Genomic DNA, 12251 nt, shown 5'->3' on the forward strand with positions numbered 1-12251 from the left:
GACTCAAGAATGATGTGTTCTGATACCAACTCAGCCACACACTCAAATGTGTGGCCTTGGGTAAGTCACTTAGTCTCTGTGCCTCACATCTCCATCTGTAAAATGGGGATAATAATACTTCCCTACCTCACAGGGGGTTGGGAAGCTAAATTCATTAATGTTTGTTCAAAACTATAGGGATGGAGGCCATAGAAGGATCTAGATACAGATGGATATGTTGCAAGGCAGCCAGAATTCCAGACCAGCAAGTGACTCTCAGTATGCTCCTGGCACACCCTCCTCAAGCCCATAAAAGTTTCTGCTGGAGCAAGTTCCCTTACCTTCTTCATCCTGGAAAACCACTTCAAAATTTTTGCTCCAGTCGGAAATGGAAAAATTCCGTGTTGCTTTCAGAGACTGAGAGAGTGAAAGGAAAAGCGTTAGCAGCAGCAGCCACTGCCCAGGGCTCAGCATCCATGCATGGAGGACTTAAATAAAGCAGAATGGGAGGGGCCCAGTCTAGTAATCTGAATACAGGATGGGGAGCCAGAAACTAATCTTAGGTAGGTTACTTTCCTTTCAGCCTCAACCATAGGTGTGTTCTCCATTACAGAATTTAAGAGAAAAGTTCCCCACACCTGACAGTTCCTGGTCTCAAGACCAAGATAAAGTTTGCTCAATAGCAACAGCCTAAGCATTGCACATTCACAGCACTTCCCCCAAAACCGCCCCCTCTTCTACCCAGAGGCAGCAACTCAATAGAATTTATTAAATCGTATGTAGCTAGGAGCAACTTTTGTAAAGAAGTCTTAGTTCTCTCTGGACCATCTGTCCAGTTTAGAAAACAGCCCCTCAGAAAGCATGTAGAAGAAAGAAGCCCAGGGAGAAGTTGCTGGTTTACATTTACCTGTTATAGCATGATTTACTTTAACAAAATCTTTCAAGTGACTGGAAACATGTAGGCCCACATTCCTGATCCCAATTAAAGATCTAAGTGCAAAACCTGTAACCTAAAGAGCCCTGAATGCAACAGTCAGCTCAGACTTAGTTGATCATTAAATAAATTGGAGCATCATGCTAGCCCCTGATTAGTGCGTATCTCTCTGGTTGCATTTGCCATGTGTATTGTCCTCATTTTTCAAGTGTTTACATTCCTCACCCCCACATTTAATTTTTTTTTTAATCTTATCTGCATGCAATGCTACAGCTAATGGCTCTGCAGCAATTTCCAAGATAACAGGGTACAGAGGGAGTCTCTGAAAATACTTTTAGGAATTAAAAATGGTTTGGATAATGAATCAGTACCTGAAGCCTCAGTGCATATAATTTACAGCCTGTCCAAACTGCAGAAAATATTCCCAAATTTAAATTTACCAAGTATATCAAAGAGAATCTCAACCAGTCCTCCCTCCCCCACAACTGGTCTTTTCCATTTCTGTCACAATTCTGTCCCAAAACACACATGGCGTCACAAGTCATGGCAACTGATAGTTCTATTGCATCTAATTTAGAAGGTCATTTAAGGACTATAACAGGTGAGTTTGAGTCAAGTCTCACTGCTAATGCTCTGCAGAACACTTCGCAAACAGAGTGAGCCAGTGCTCTGGGGCTTGTATTGCCATAGTTCCACATTCTTTGGTTTGGTCTATCCTAACGGACATGACAGTAATTCTCAGAGTATCTAGGGTGGGTTCCCATTTTTCAAGGACTAGTAAGCATCTGATATAGGACAACTATCAGGATTTTCTTATATTTTTCTAAAGAACTCTGCAAGGAAACAACAGTGCCAGGCCCTGGCCTCCTCCCTGCTCAGAGCATCACTGGCTCTTACAGTTTAAGGGGGAGGTACACAGCTTCCCATAAGCAGGAACAGTTACCAAACCCAAACAAAGCACACTGGTTGAAGGCAGTATTCGGGGCTCTTTCTACCACACACAAACCAACTGCCCCTCTAGCCTGGACATTGCTACTGCCATACCAGGAGAGATCAACTGTCCCGGAGTCCTAGCAACTATCAGTGACTGATGCCAGAGGTTTAAGAAGAAGGTATAAGGCTTTCAACATATATCTAATTATTTAACACTATCAAACGGGAAATTTTTTTTTGCTTCCCTTCCCAAAGCTGATCAGTTTATCTCCTGGAGCTAGAGGTTCAAAATTGTCATTGTTCCCGCAGTTGGTGTCAACCTGGATTTCACTAGAGAATAACTGAGTGGCAACGAAAGGTGCAGGAATGGGTCCTGGGCACAAGTGGGAACAGCCTATTGTCCCCCCCAGGTGCCAATTGTCAGGAGCTCACTCACAGATTCCAGCAGGCCGTGGCGGCTGACCTTCAGTGTAACCTTGGAGTGAGGTCTCTTCATATGCACTTGACGCAACTCCCGCTGGAAGAAGTTCACTTTGTCCTGAAAAGTCTCTGAGCCTCCTGAAACAGTGATCTTATTATGATTGCATCTGAGCTGCCAACACCTCACGTGTCAGGAGGGGGTCCCCATCCCTATTTGCATAGGACTGCTCTATAGTCAGAGTGATCTGCCATGGAAGGCAGGGACAGCACAACTCCCAGGGGACAGTTTGTGTTTTAGTCTGTCAGACATCCAGCCACTCATGGAGATGCCTTCAGAGGAATGATAGAAAAGCCTGCTGAGCATGAGAAGCCAGGGCCAATGAAATCCTTCATTGGAAGTACTATCAGAAGCAGAAGGAGAGACAGAAGACTACTCTACAATTCCTAGAAGGATTATAGAACTCTAAGTAAACGGGAATAAATGACCAAGTGCCAACTCCCTGCCTGCCACCCCGTGATGCATGCAACCTGAGGATGCAGCAACCTGAATCCCCCAATCATAGTGTCTATCCCACCAGCCTCTTTTACCTATGTTTTTATGCAGAGAACGAATGAAAGTGGCTGCCAAGATGTTCCTCTCCTTGCAGCTGAGCTCCACAGGGGGCTGGATCCCATCATCTACCACCAGTGTCAGCAGCTTGTGCACAGGATCAGGCCCATGGTAAGAAAACTAGCAGTAAAGAGACGCAGGACAGGGGTCAAACTACTGTGCAGCAGAAAGCACAGCATGTGAGGTACACATACCAAGACCACTTTCTGCACACACACCTTCCCATCTCCACACTCATACAGAACGAATTAACAGGCACACTGCCTCTAGTGCAGAGGAGGCCAACCTGAGTCTGAGAAGGATACAGTACAAGACAATTTACCAGTGTACATTGCCAGAGAGTCACAGTAATACATCGGCAGCCCCCCAGCAGCTCCCCCACCCCCCTCCCAGCGCCTCCCACCCACTGACAGTCCAGCTGATCAGCGTCTCCCCCTCCCTCCCAAACAGCTGTTTTGTAGTGTGCAGGAGGCTTGGAGGGGGAAGAGGGAGGAGCGAGGGCATAGCAGACTCAGGGGAGAGGGCAGGAAGGGGGCAAGGCCTGTGGCAGAGTCAAGGGTTGAGCAGTGAGCACCCGCAGCACACTGGAAAGTTGGAGTCGGTGTCTATACAAGGAGCCGCATATTAACTTCTGAAGAGTCGCACGTGGCTCCGGAGCCACAGGTTGGCCAACCCTGCTCTAGCCTCTGGATTCCAGCTAGGATGTTGCCTTTATAAAGCCCACTTCAAACAGCATGGGATTCAGGGGGACCAAAACTAGATGCCTTCTTCCTCCTCCAGTAAAGCAATTAGGAGAAGTGTGATACAGGACTGAGAATGATACCTAGGATCCTGATGTTAGGGTGAGGAGAAGAGACATGGCTGGCCCCTGCTCGCACACATTTCCAGTACTCTGGTAGGAAAGGTGTTTTTTGAGTTCCTGGATTTCTTGTATCTAGCTGCTCAGTGGAAATAACCGCACTTCGCCAACAGCAGATCTAACAGGCAGACCATTATTCAGCAACAAGGGATGACAGGGTGGAAACTGCAACAATAACTGGATGGAGACAAACCCACCTTAGTGCCAGGACATACTCTGAAGGTGAAGAGGCGCCAAGGAATGATCTTCAAGTAGAATTCCTTCACTGAGAATTGCTGGGGAATCGTAGGAAAGAGAAATCATTAGCAGCCATATTTCTACTAAAGCTCTTTTCTGAAGTACTCTAGACTCAAGACACAGGATGAACAAACCCACAGGAAAAGCCTCCTTCCAAAACCTCTCCTGTGACAATACGCATGCCCTTCAAACCTCCGCTACGCAGTAACATGGGAGAGAAGAATGATTGTAAGCAACTTGGCAAAAGGACTTAATTGTTACACTGGTCTGTGAAGCTCCTAGGACACGCTGATGTGACATAAATATAGCAGTAAACCAGAGCATGCATTAACAGGCCAATGGTCCACACCTTAGCTTTTAAAAAGATTGTTGGTGTACAGGAATTTAGGGTGGAAGCCAGGATTCAAATAGCAAGGGATGCTACAGTACAGGACTGCAATGCATTGACAGAGCTGGGAAGTCCTGAGGAAAGTTATCCTGCACTGGCCAAATTATTGCTGTTACTCCTTCAATGTCATGAACATCAAGTTCAAACAAATAAAAAAAAAAATCTTGCAATTGTTGAAGCTGGGGTGTCCAAGCCAGTTTGCTCTCTTCACCATGCAGAGTGTTTCTGGCAGAAGGCCCTTAGCTGTGGAACTTCCTCTCACTGGAGAGCAGGCTAAGCCCCAATTTTAGTTCCTTTAGGGCACAATACAAGACTCCCTTCTGCACAGGCCTCCTTCAGCAAAGATGGCTGGGGAATAGTCAGCAGCAATTTTCCTGGAGTTGAGCAAGTGAGAACAGCCCTGTGTAAGGAACTGCTGGGCTGGACAGCCTGGATCTGTTGGACAGGAATGATGGTCTACATTTATGTATATGGTGCCCAAACACTACAATTATGGGTGCATAAGAAATACACAGATTAGACAGATGCATAAGGGGTTTCTCTTCCAGCCCAAGCAGTAGCTACAACAGAAGGCATTCAGAATGATCTCCAGTATCAGGAAATTTAACAGTGAAGTTTGATGAAAGTCCAAAATTGTCTCCCTGAATCAGAATGAGGGGACTACTGGGTCACTCCCCCTCAGAATTCATTCCCAGTTCCACATTTTCTAATACTGCATCCAATCTAGGTTTATATAGCCCAAGCAATGTGCCTTCCCCTTTACCGTTTGGTGACTGTTTCACAGACTCATCTCTCTCTCTGTCAGGAAAATTTTTCCTAGATTAGGGTTTTACATGGGTACCTATTACTGTATTACTTGAACCCCTCCCAAATTAATGGATTGGCAAATTGAGGTCCCTAATGGAATTTTCTGCTCTTCTGGCTTCCCTAGGCACTCTGCTTAGGATAGGAGTTTTGGTGGGAGTGGAGGGTCAATGGTTGCTGTAAATATTGATCTGGTTACAATGGCAAAATCTACACTGTTCTTTTCTTAATTTCCTGCCTTTTCTCCTAGTTATACCTCCAGGTAGCAAACTAAATAACCACTCTCAATTCTAGGTTTTTATATTTTAATCCCTTCACTTTAGCTTTTAAACAGATTGTGTTTTTCTAATATTTCTTCCTAAATCAGCCTTCCTAGCCCCCTGACCAGTTTTATTGTTTTTAGTCTGATTTTCCTCCTCCTGATCATGATCTATAAGTACTCAACACTGAGGACACTTGATGCCCGATCTCACCAGACCCATACAGGAGCTAATTCAAAGCCCACTAAAGTCAATTAAAAGACTCCCATTGACTTCAATGGGTTTTGGATCAGACAGAGATATTGTTATATCCCCCTGCTCTGCGATATGATGCTTCTACATATGCAATGCTAAAACTGAAGCAGTCTTTTTAACTGATACTGAATTGCAAACTCTAAATTTTCTGCCCATTCCCTCCCTTGGTCTCCCTCAGCTGTTCCTGCTTTCCAGGTTTCTCGCTCCCATTGATTAGCTAGGTGGGGGAAATCACTTTTCCCCAGATGTTGCAGCTGTATCTTTGGATCCTTTAGGGGAGGAAAAAAAAAAAAAAACAGAGGAAAGGAATCTGATATAACAAGTTTAAACAAACACTTAGTTTTGACAAACTTTACCAGCCAAGTCTGACATGTCTAGAAGCAGAGCCCAAAGTGATGGGCAAGGCAAGCTCTGAAATGCCAGAACATTTGAATCAAAAGCTAAAGAGCAGCAACCATGTGGGCTTTACCTTGGGTGACACGTAGCAATACACTTTTTTAGGTTTCTTCACTTTCTCAGGAGTCTGGCTGTCAGATGGAGAGTCTTCATCCTCATCCTCAGTTGCGGTAGAAGGACGGCGCTGGGAGGAGCCCAGATGAGAGGGTGGGAGGTGCCACTGCGTGTTGGCATAGCTAGTAGAGTTGTAAAGATAGGCTTCAAAGTAGATACTCACCCCTGACGTGGACACATTGCGTTCTACAATGTTCATTTCATTTTCTAAAGGACACAGATGGAACACATGTAAAGCTTGATACAGCCAAGAAACGAAGTTCAGCATCTCACATTAAGCTCAGAGTCCACAGAACGGCACTAAGCAAAAAGTCTAACCAGCTAAGTGGGAACCTGGTAAAGTGAGTCAATAATGAAAGAGGCTCAAGAATGGGATATGGAGCCTTTCACCTCCAGGACATCAGTATGTCGAGCCTATCCATAGGCCTGGGAGACAGGCTGGGGGGCGGGGGTGAGGGGGGAGAAGAGAGAAGGAATACAGAACCTTTTACTTCTAGGGCACCAGTTCTAACCTGACTCCTGCCCGTAGTGACCAAAAGCCATAACCATATGACAGTCATTCAGTAGCTTGTGTAAAATAAATTGCTAGCTTCACTCCTTGTGGGACAGAGAACCACATCACAAAACGATTAGGAATGAGAATACCACCTATCTTTTACATACTACTCTTCATCTGTAGATCACAAAGCATGCCCAAAATTGGCTCCCCTACTGTTAACCTGTGAGATGCAAAGGAATGAGTAGGCCACAGTCAACTGCTCAATCTCTAAATAATTCCCCTCTGAGGCAGGGGAGGAGTTAGCTCCTGGGTTATACCTGCTGTAGGAATAGGGAATGTCTGTCTCCAGTGTTTTCTCCATCTAGCTTTCTTTGCCAGCACCAAATTCACCTTATTTAAATAATATTTTAAATTAATGGACATTACCAGGGCAACTGAGTGTGGCTGGCATGGAGGGAAGCCACATTTAAATAAAAGAACAGCTCTACTTGACTAGACCACATGGCATCCAATAGGAAATGCAATTGATCTGGAATCACCTGACATCTCTTAACTCACCACTTAGGACAATAATGTCAAAATCGCCATTGCTAATAGGTTGGTTTTGGTAGAAAATGCAAGCATGGAAACAGCCTCTACGGTGCAGGGTAAGTCGCAGAAACACTTGGCATGTCTGCCGATTGGACACCACGGACTTCTCAAACAAAATGCCAGAGCTCTCTTCCTCTTGGGGACCCAGCTAGACAAAGAGAGAGAACATCAGTGGAGAGGACAACACTCTCTAGCTCAGGAGGAGACTGGGAGAGAGGGATGGAGTCCAACTCACCTCATGGATGGAAAGGCTGTAATTCTGCTCATCTATCAGGGACACAGAATTGCTGGTGGGATTATCATACTCATCTCTGGGGACAATCTGCAAGGTGTGTTGCTGCCTACAGGTTAGCACCAGAGTGGAGAAGTGGCAGACGATTTTGGTCTTGGAAGGAACCACCATCCCTGAAACAAAGAGAGACAATTTAGAATTTAGACAATTTAGAGACTGCCCTAGATACAGCAGCAGAGAGCTAACAAGATAGGAGCTCAATGCCCTGTAAAGAATGGATGAATTCTTAATACATTCCCCACCTCTGCAGCTAGAGAACCAAGCCACTAAGCATTGAAATGCATAGAATGGGAAAGAAAGAGCTTGCCAGGGGATAGAGGCCCAACATGCTGAACAGGGTTAACTCTCAGCTTCATTAAGGACATTTAAAGAGTGTCCTCCACTCCAATCATGCTAGCACTTTAGCCCTCAACTCTGGAACTCATTCCCATAGCCGGTCCAATAAAGTACAGATCAGTTGATCTGTAAGCCTCAGCTAGTAATGCAAGCTTTAGCCAGAAGGGTATTGAGTAAGTTTTGGGCATCCTCTTTTTTTTGGAGGCAATAAAGGGGTCAACTTAACTGGTATCGTGTCTATTTGTAAAATTATTTAATGGATGTATTTTTTTATTGTACATGCATAGAGGGTATAATATGCTGATTGAAATCAAACAGAAAAAAATAATTAAAAGGAAAAAGGAAACTTTTCCAAGTAATGGATAATTAATTTGTGAAATTCATTGCTAGAGGAAATCAATGAAGCAAAGTTAAGATCCAAGAGGATTAGAGTCAAATCTAAATAGCACTTGCAGTGACATTACCTAAGATATAAATTATAATTCTCAATCGTTGTGCATAAAGGCATTCTCTAACCACTCAGCTGGGTCAGGATGAAGTTACCCACAAGGCATGGTATTGTGACAATAGCTATGTAGGCTGAGAGGCACTAGCAGCCTACTCCAGTATACAGCAGCTTCTGTTTTCCTATGTTTGCTGCCCATAAGCTTGCTTAAACCAAGAGTCTCTACTACTTGGGGTAGCATGTGTGAAGAACAGAATGCAGAAGGGGTAAATCCTCCCCACATATCTATCTCAGCTCCCAACACGTATACCTTGGGGTGTCTGACACCTCTATATCCACTCAGGCTCACTACCAATTCACCTAGACCTTACCTGGCTGAAACACTTTGTAGTAGGGGCTGTAGGCCACATTCAAGCCGCCGAGCTTTATGGTAATCTCATATCGCCCAGCCCTGCGCACAGTGAAGGCCACTTTCGCCACATTGGAATTGGGCTCCTGAAGGACTTCCTGGGTCACAGGAATATCCATTGCTAGCTCCACATGGCAGATTTGAACTCGCAGCCCCACAGGCCGATGAGCAGGGAAGGGCTGCCCATTCTTATAGAATAACTGCATGGGGAATGGAGAAGCCCAGGTCAGCAGAAATATGGGGTGCAGGGACAGAGAGAAACCAGCCACCTTGCAACAGAGGGGCAGGATGGAGCCCTGCCTCAGCAAGGGAGTGAGGGGACAGCAAATGCAGGACAAGGCCCCACTGCCGCATGGTATGAGCACCATTCTCCTACAGAGAGAGGGGACAGTGAGTACCTCTGAGCCCTGGACCCCCCCTCCCCTGTTCCTTATTGTGCTCGGGTTCAAAAATGTGACTTGAGAAGAACAAGTTTCTGGACAATTGATCCCTGAATTGTTAGTGTGCATCCAGAGTAGGATCAACAGAACCCAAGCCCAAAAGGAGAGCAGGGAAAGCCGCATCCTTAAAGGAAGACCACTAGATCTTGTCCATGTGTCCCCAGAGGGAACTATGTAGTGCCCCCTACCAATTCACCATAAAGGAAGGTGCATAGGAGACACTCACCCCAGCAGTTGACCTAGTCTGTGGCAATGACATGCAACAGCATGAAAGGAGTTTGTTAGACACAAACACTATATTCAGCTCAATCATGAAAATGACCTAATAGACAAACAGGAGAGGACCTCACCCTGTCCCACACCCTCCAGAGAGTGAAGAAATTTCCCCTTCATCTCCTAGAGATAAAAGACCTAACCCTCAATCTGTGTGGAGACAGAAACATTCCCTTACATGCACTCGGAAGGCCATGCTGTGGCCCACCTCATAGGGGTCCTTCCAATCCCAGGAGACTTTGCAAGAGCGGGGGTCCAAATAGTTGCCTCGCACGTAGTCATAAATAGTTCGCTCCCCTCGGCGCTCCCGGTCCTCATGCTGGAGGAAGCTGACTACACGTGCGGCAAGCTCAAAGAGGAACTTAATGGTGAAGAAGAAGACTACAATGGATACTGTGATCCCACCTGCAGCAGGGAAAGAACACAGGATGGTTATGGTAGCATGGCCCAGCAAGGCACTGAGATCCCACTTGCACTGAGATTGGATGTCTTTCTACAACTCTAACTCAACCAGAAGTTATGGGCTAGATGGAGAAATTACTATGGGAACTTCAGTGGCCTGTGTTATTCAAAAGGTCACACTAGATGACCATAAAGGTCCCTAGGTTTTAGACTCCATGAATGACTATGAATTGAGTGGAGATGGTTGTAGCTGCCCAGAGTCTGAAGTATGGCACAGGAGAATCTAGATACATTTGCAAGTGGTTTTCTATGAATACCTACATAAAACTACTGAGATTCCACCGTAGGAAACAATGTGGCAACTACCACTTTAGTATTTAAAATTGGACAAGCATGCATCATGGAGGAAACAAACCCCACTAGACCATAAAGGTAAAGGGGAGGGATGAGCCAGGAGTGAGGTCAATGGGATAAGTCTGCTTGGGGTTGAAAAAGAGGGCAATGTGGCAAGAAAACTTTCTATTTGTTAGATAGACCCTAAACCAATGTGAAAGCATTCAAGACAGTAGAAGACTTAGGGAAACCCTCAGGATCCTACAACGAGATGCAATGACTAATACGATACAGACTAACATGATACTAACACGATACAGACTAACACGGCTACTCTGAAAACTGTCATTAGGGCCACCTCTCCACTTACCAATAATGTAAAACATCAGGTCCCTTCGGTGAGACACACAGCTGAGGATTACAGCTGCATCTAGAACACAAACACACGTCTCCACTGAATGCATCCGATGAAGTGAGCTGTAGCTCACGAAAGCTTATGCTCAAATAAATTTATTAGTCTCTAAGGTGCCACAAGTACTCCATGTCTAGTTCAGTGACTCCTTCTCAAATCCACACAGCTTACAGCTCCCATCAATAAATATCCACTGCCCCAAAACTCTGAGGGGCCAGCAGGAGTCCCCATCTCTTCCTCCCCCACACACATTATATGCTTCAGTGGGAGTTGAGAAAACCAGTTTTCTTCCTAAAGAGATCCCTAATGCATGATACCAAAAGGCTATGGAACAACCGATCAGCCCAGTTTACTGGAAAGAACAATTACATCACAGATTCCTGTTCTGAATCAGTGATAAATAAAGACAATACAGTATGAGCTTCATAGACTGTGTTGAGAGTGGGCAAGTGGGCTTCGGGGACTGGGCAATATGGTCACTCACCTTGGGGTCACCAATTCCAATACTAATGATTGACAGTAGTTCCTATCTGTTTGACGGCTCTTTGAAGTGAGTTTGCATGGATCTGAGTTCCATTCTCACAGGTCACGTGGGCACATCGCAAAACCACCACCATGAGCAACTAGCCCTCAGGTTGGCAGCCTCAGCAGAAAAACTACGGAATAAGTGGGTTGTGGATAACCCATAAACCTCTTTCCCTCCGCCACCCCTCTTCCCCAAACAAGCCCTCTAGCATAGGATGAAATACATTTGGCCCTTCTGAGGCTCAACCACAGGGGGACAATGGGATAAGGAAGTGCACCTACATCTTCCATCTCACTTCAGCAAAGTGGAAACACCATGCACTCTCAATTATTGCAAGGAGTTTGCAGGTGGCATGGGGACCCTCAGGCTGTGTCATCATGCATCAAAGCAAGAACCACTGTGCTCCAGAAGCTAGTACTTAGCCCAACAGTCAGGGGTGAAAATAACAGTTTCCCACACACTAGTGCATACAATGTAGCTTGCCAGCCATTAGATGAGGAATTATAATGTGCATACAGCTAATTTATGCATGAGGTGAAGTTACTTATCAGTTATCACAACAGCAGCAGCAAAAGTCACCACCATGCAGAAAGCTTAAGCCAGACATTTCCCTATCTGATGGCTATCATCTTCCAGCCCTGTGAATCCTCCCAACTCTCCAGCCAATGGCAGTCACATACCTTTACAAAAGTGCCCATGTTCTAAAAGCCAACAGGGGGGCACTCATTCCTCCACATCCTTCCTCTTGGCTCCAGAGGTGAGGCAAGGGTCAGCAGGAAGGGACCAAGCAGCAGAACATTGTGGAAAAAGAGGCTCCTGGAACTCACATCTTAGATTCACAACTGGAAGAAAGGGACTCAAATACAGCAACTTATCCCCCAACTCTGGGAAGAGGATATCTGCACTGTCGCACTGTGCAGCCACCAACTGCTTGCTAGCCTTCCTGCCTGGGAAGGGACAAGAAGAAGAAAAATCAGTTATACCTGTCCATAGATGAAAAGGGCAGCCTAGAAGGGGATTAAAAAAAACTTGACTCCATGTCATTGCCACAAGCACAGCTGCTGTAAAGCACCACAAAGTGAGTGAAGTGCTAGGCTTCTCCAT

At 45.5% G+C, this 12251-nt stretch overlaps 1 protein-coding gene across 6 annotated transcripts in view; it reads right to left on the minus strand.

Moving 5' to 3' along the window:
• The window catches only part of AREL1 (apoptosis resistant E3 ubiquitin protein ligase 1), a 29868-nt gene that overhangs the window by 10668 nt on the left and 6949 nt on the right, over positions 1-12251 (minus strand). For 2 of the 6 annotated variants that reach the window (XM_043516177.1, XM_038404957.2), the window contains exons 2-12: positions 11828-12094; positions 10580-10639; positions 9653-9879; positions 8724-8961; positions 7515-7684; positions 7247-7427; positions 6149-6396; positions 3933-4010; positions 2855-2996; positions 2283-2404; positions 321-396 (exon numbers count right to left, since the gene is read on the minus strand). In XM_043516177.1, coding sequence (XP_043372112.1) covers positions 321-396; positions 2283-2404; positions 2855-2996; positions 3933-4010; positions 6149-6396; positions 7247-7427; positions 7515-7684; positions 8724-8961; positions 9653-9879; positions 10580-10595 — 1498 coding nt within the window. In that variant the 5' untranslated portion in view covers positions 10596-10639; positions 11828-12094. Of the gene's footprint in view, positions 1-320; positions 397-2282; positions 2405-2854; positions 2997-3932; positions 4011-6148; positions 6397-7246; positions 7428-7514; positions 7685-8723; positions 8962-9652; positions 9880-10579; positions 10640-11827; positions 12095-12251 lie in introns of those variants that run through there. The other 4 variants (XM_038404960.2, XM_038404959.2, XM_038404962.1 and 1 more) reach the window with 4 other exon arrangements.

Source organism: Dermochelys coriacea, chromosome 6, assembly GCF_009764565.3.
Source record: "Dermochelys coriacea isolate rDerCor1 chromosome 6, rDerCor1.pri.v4, whole genome shotgun sequence".
In the NCBI taxonomy this organism is placed as follows: Eukaryota; Metazoa; Chordata; order Testudines; family Dermochelyidae; genus Dermochelys; species Dermochelys coriacea.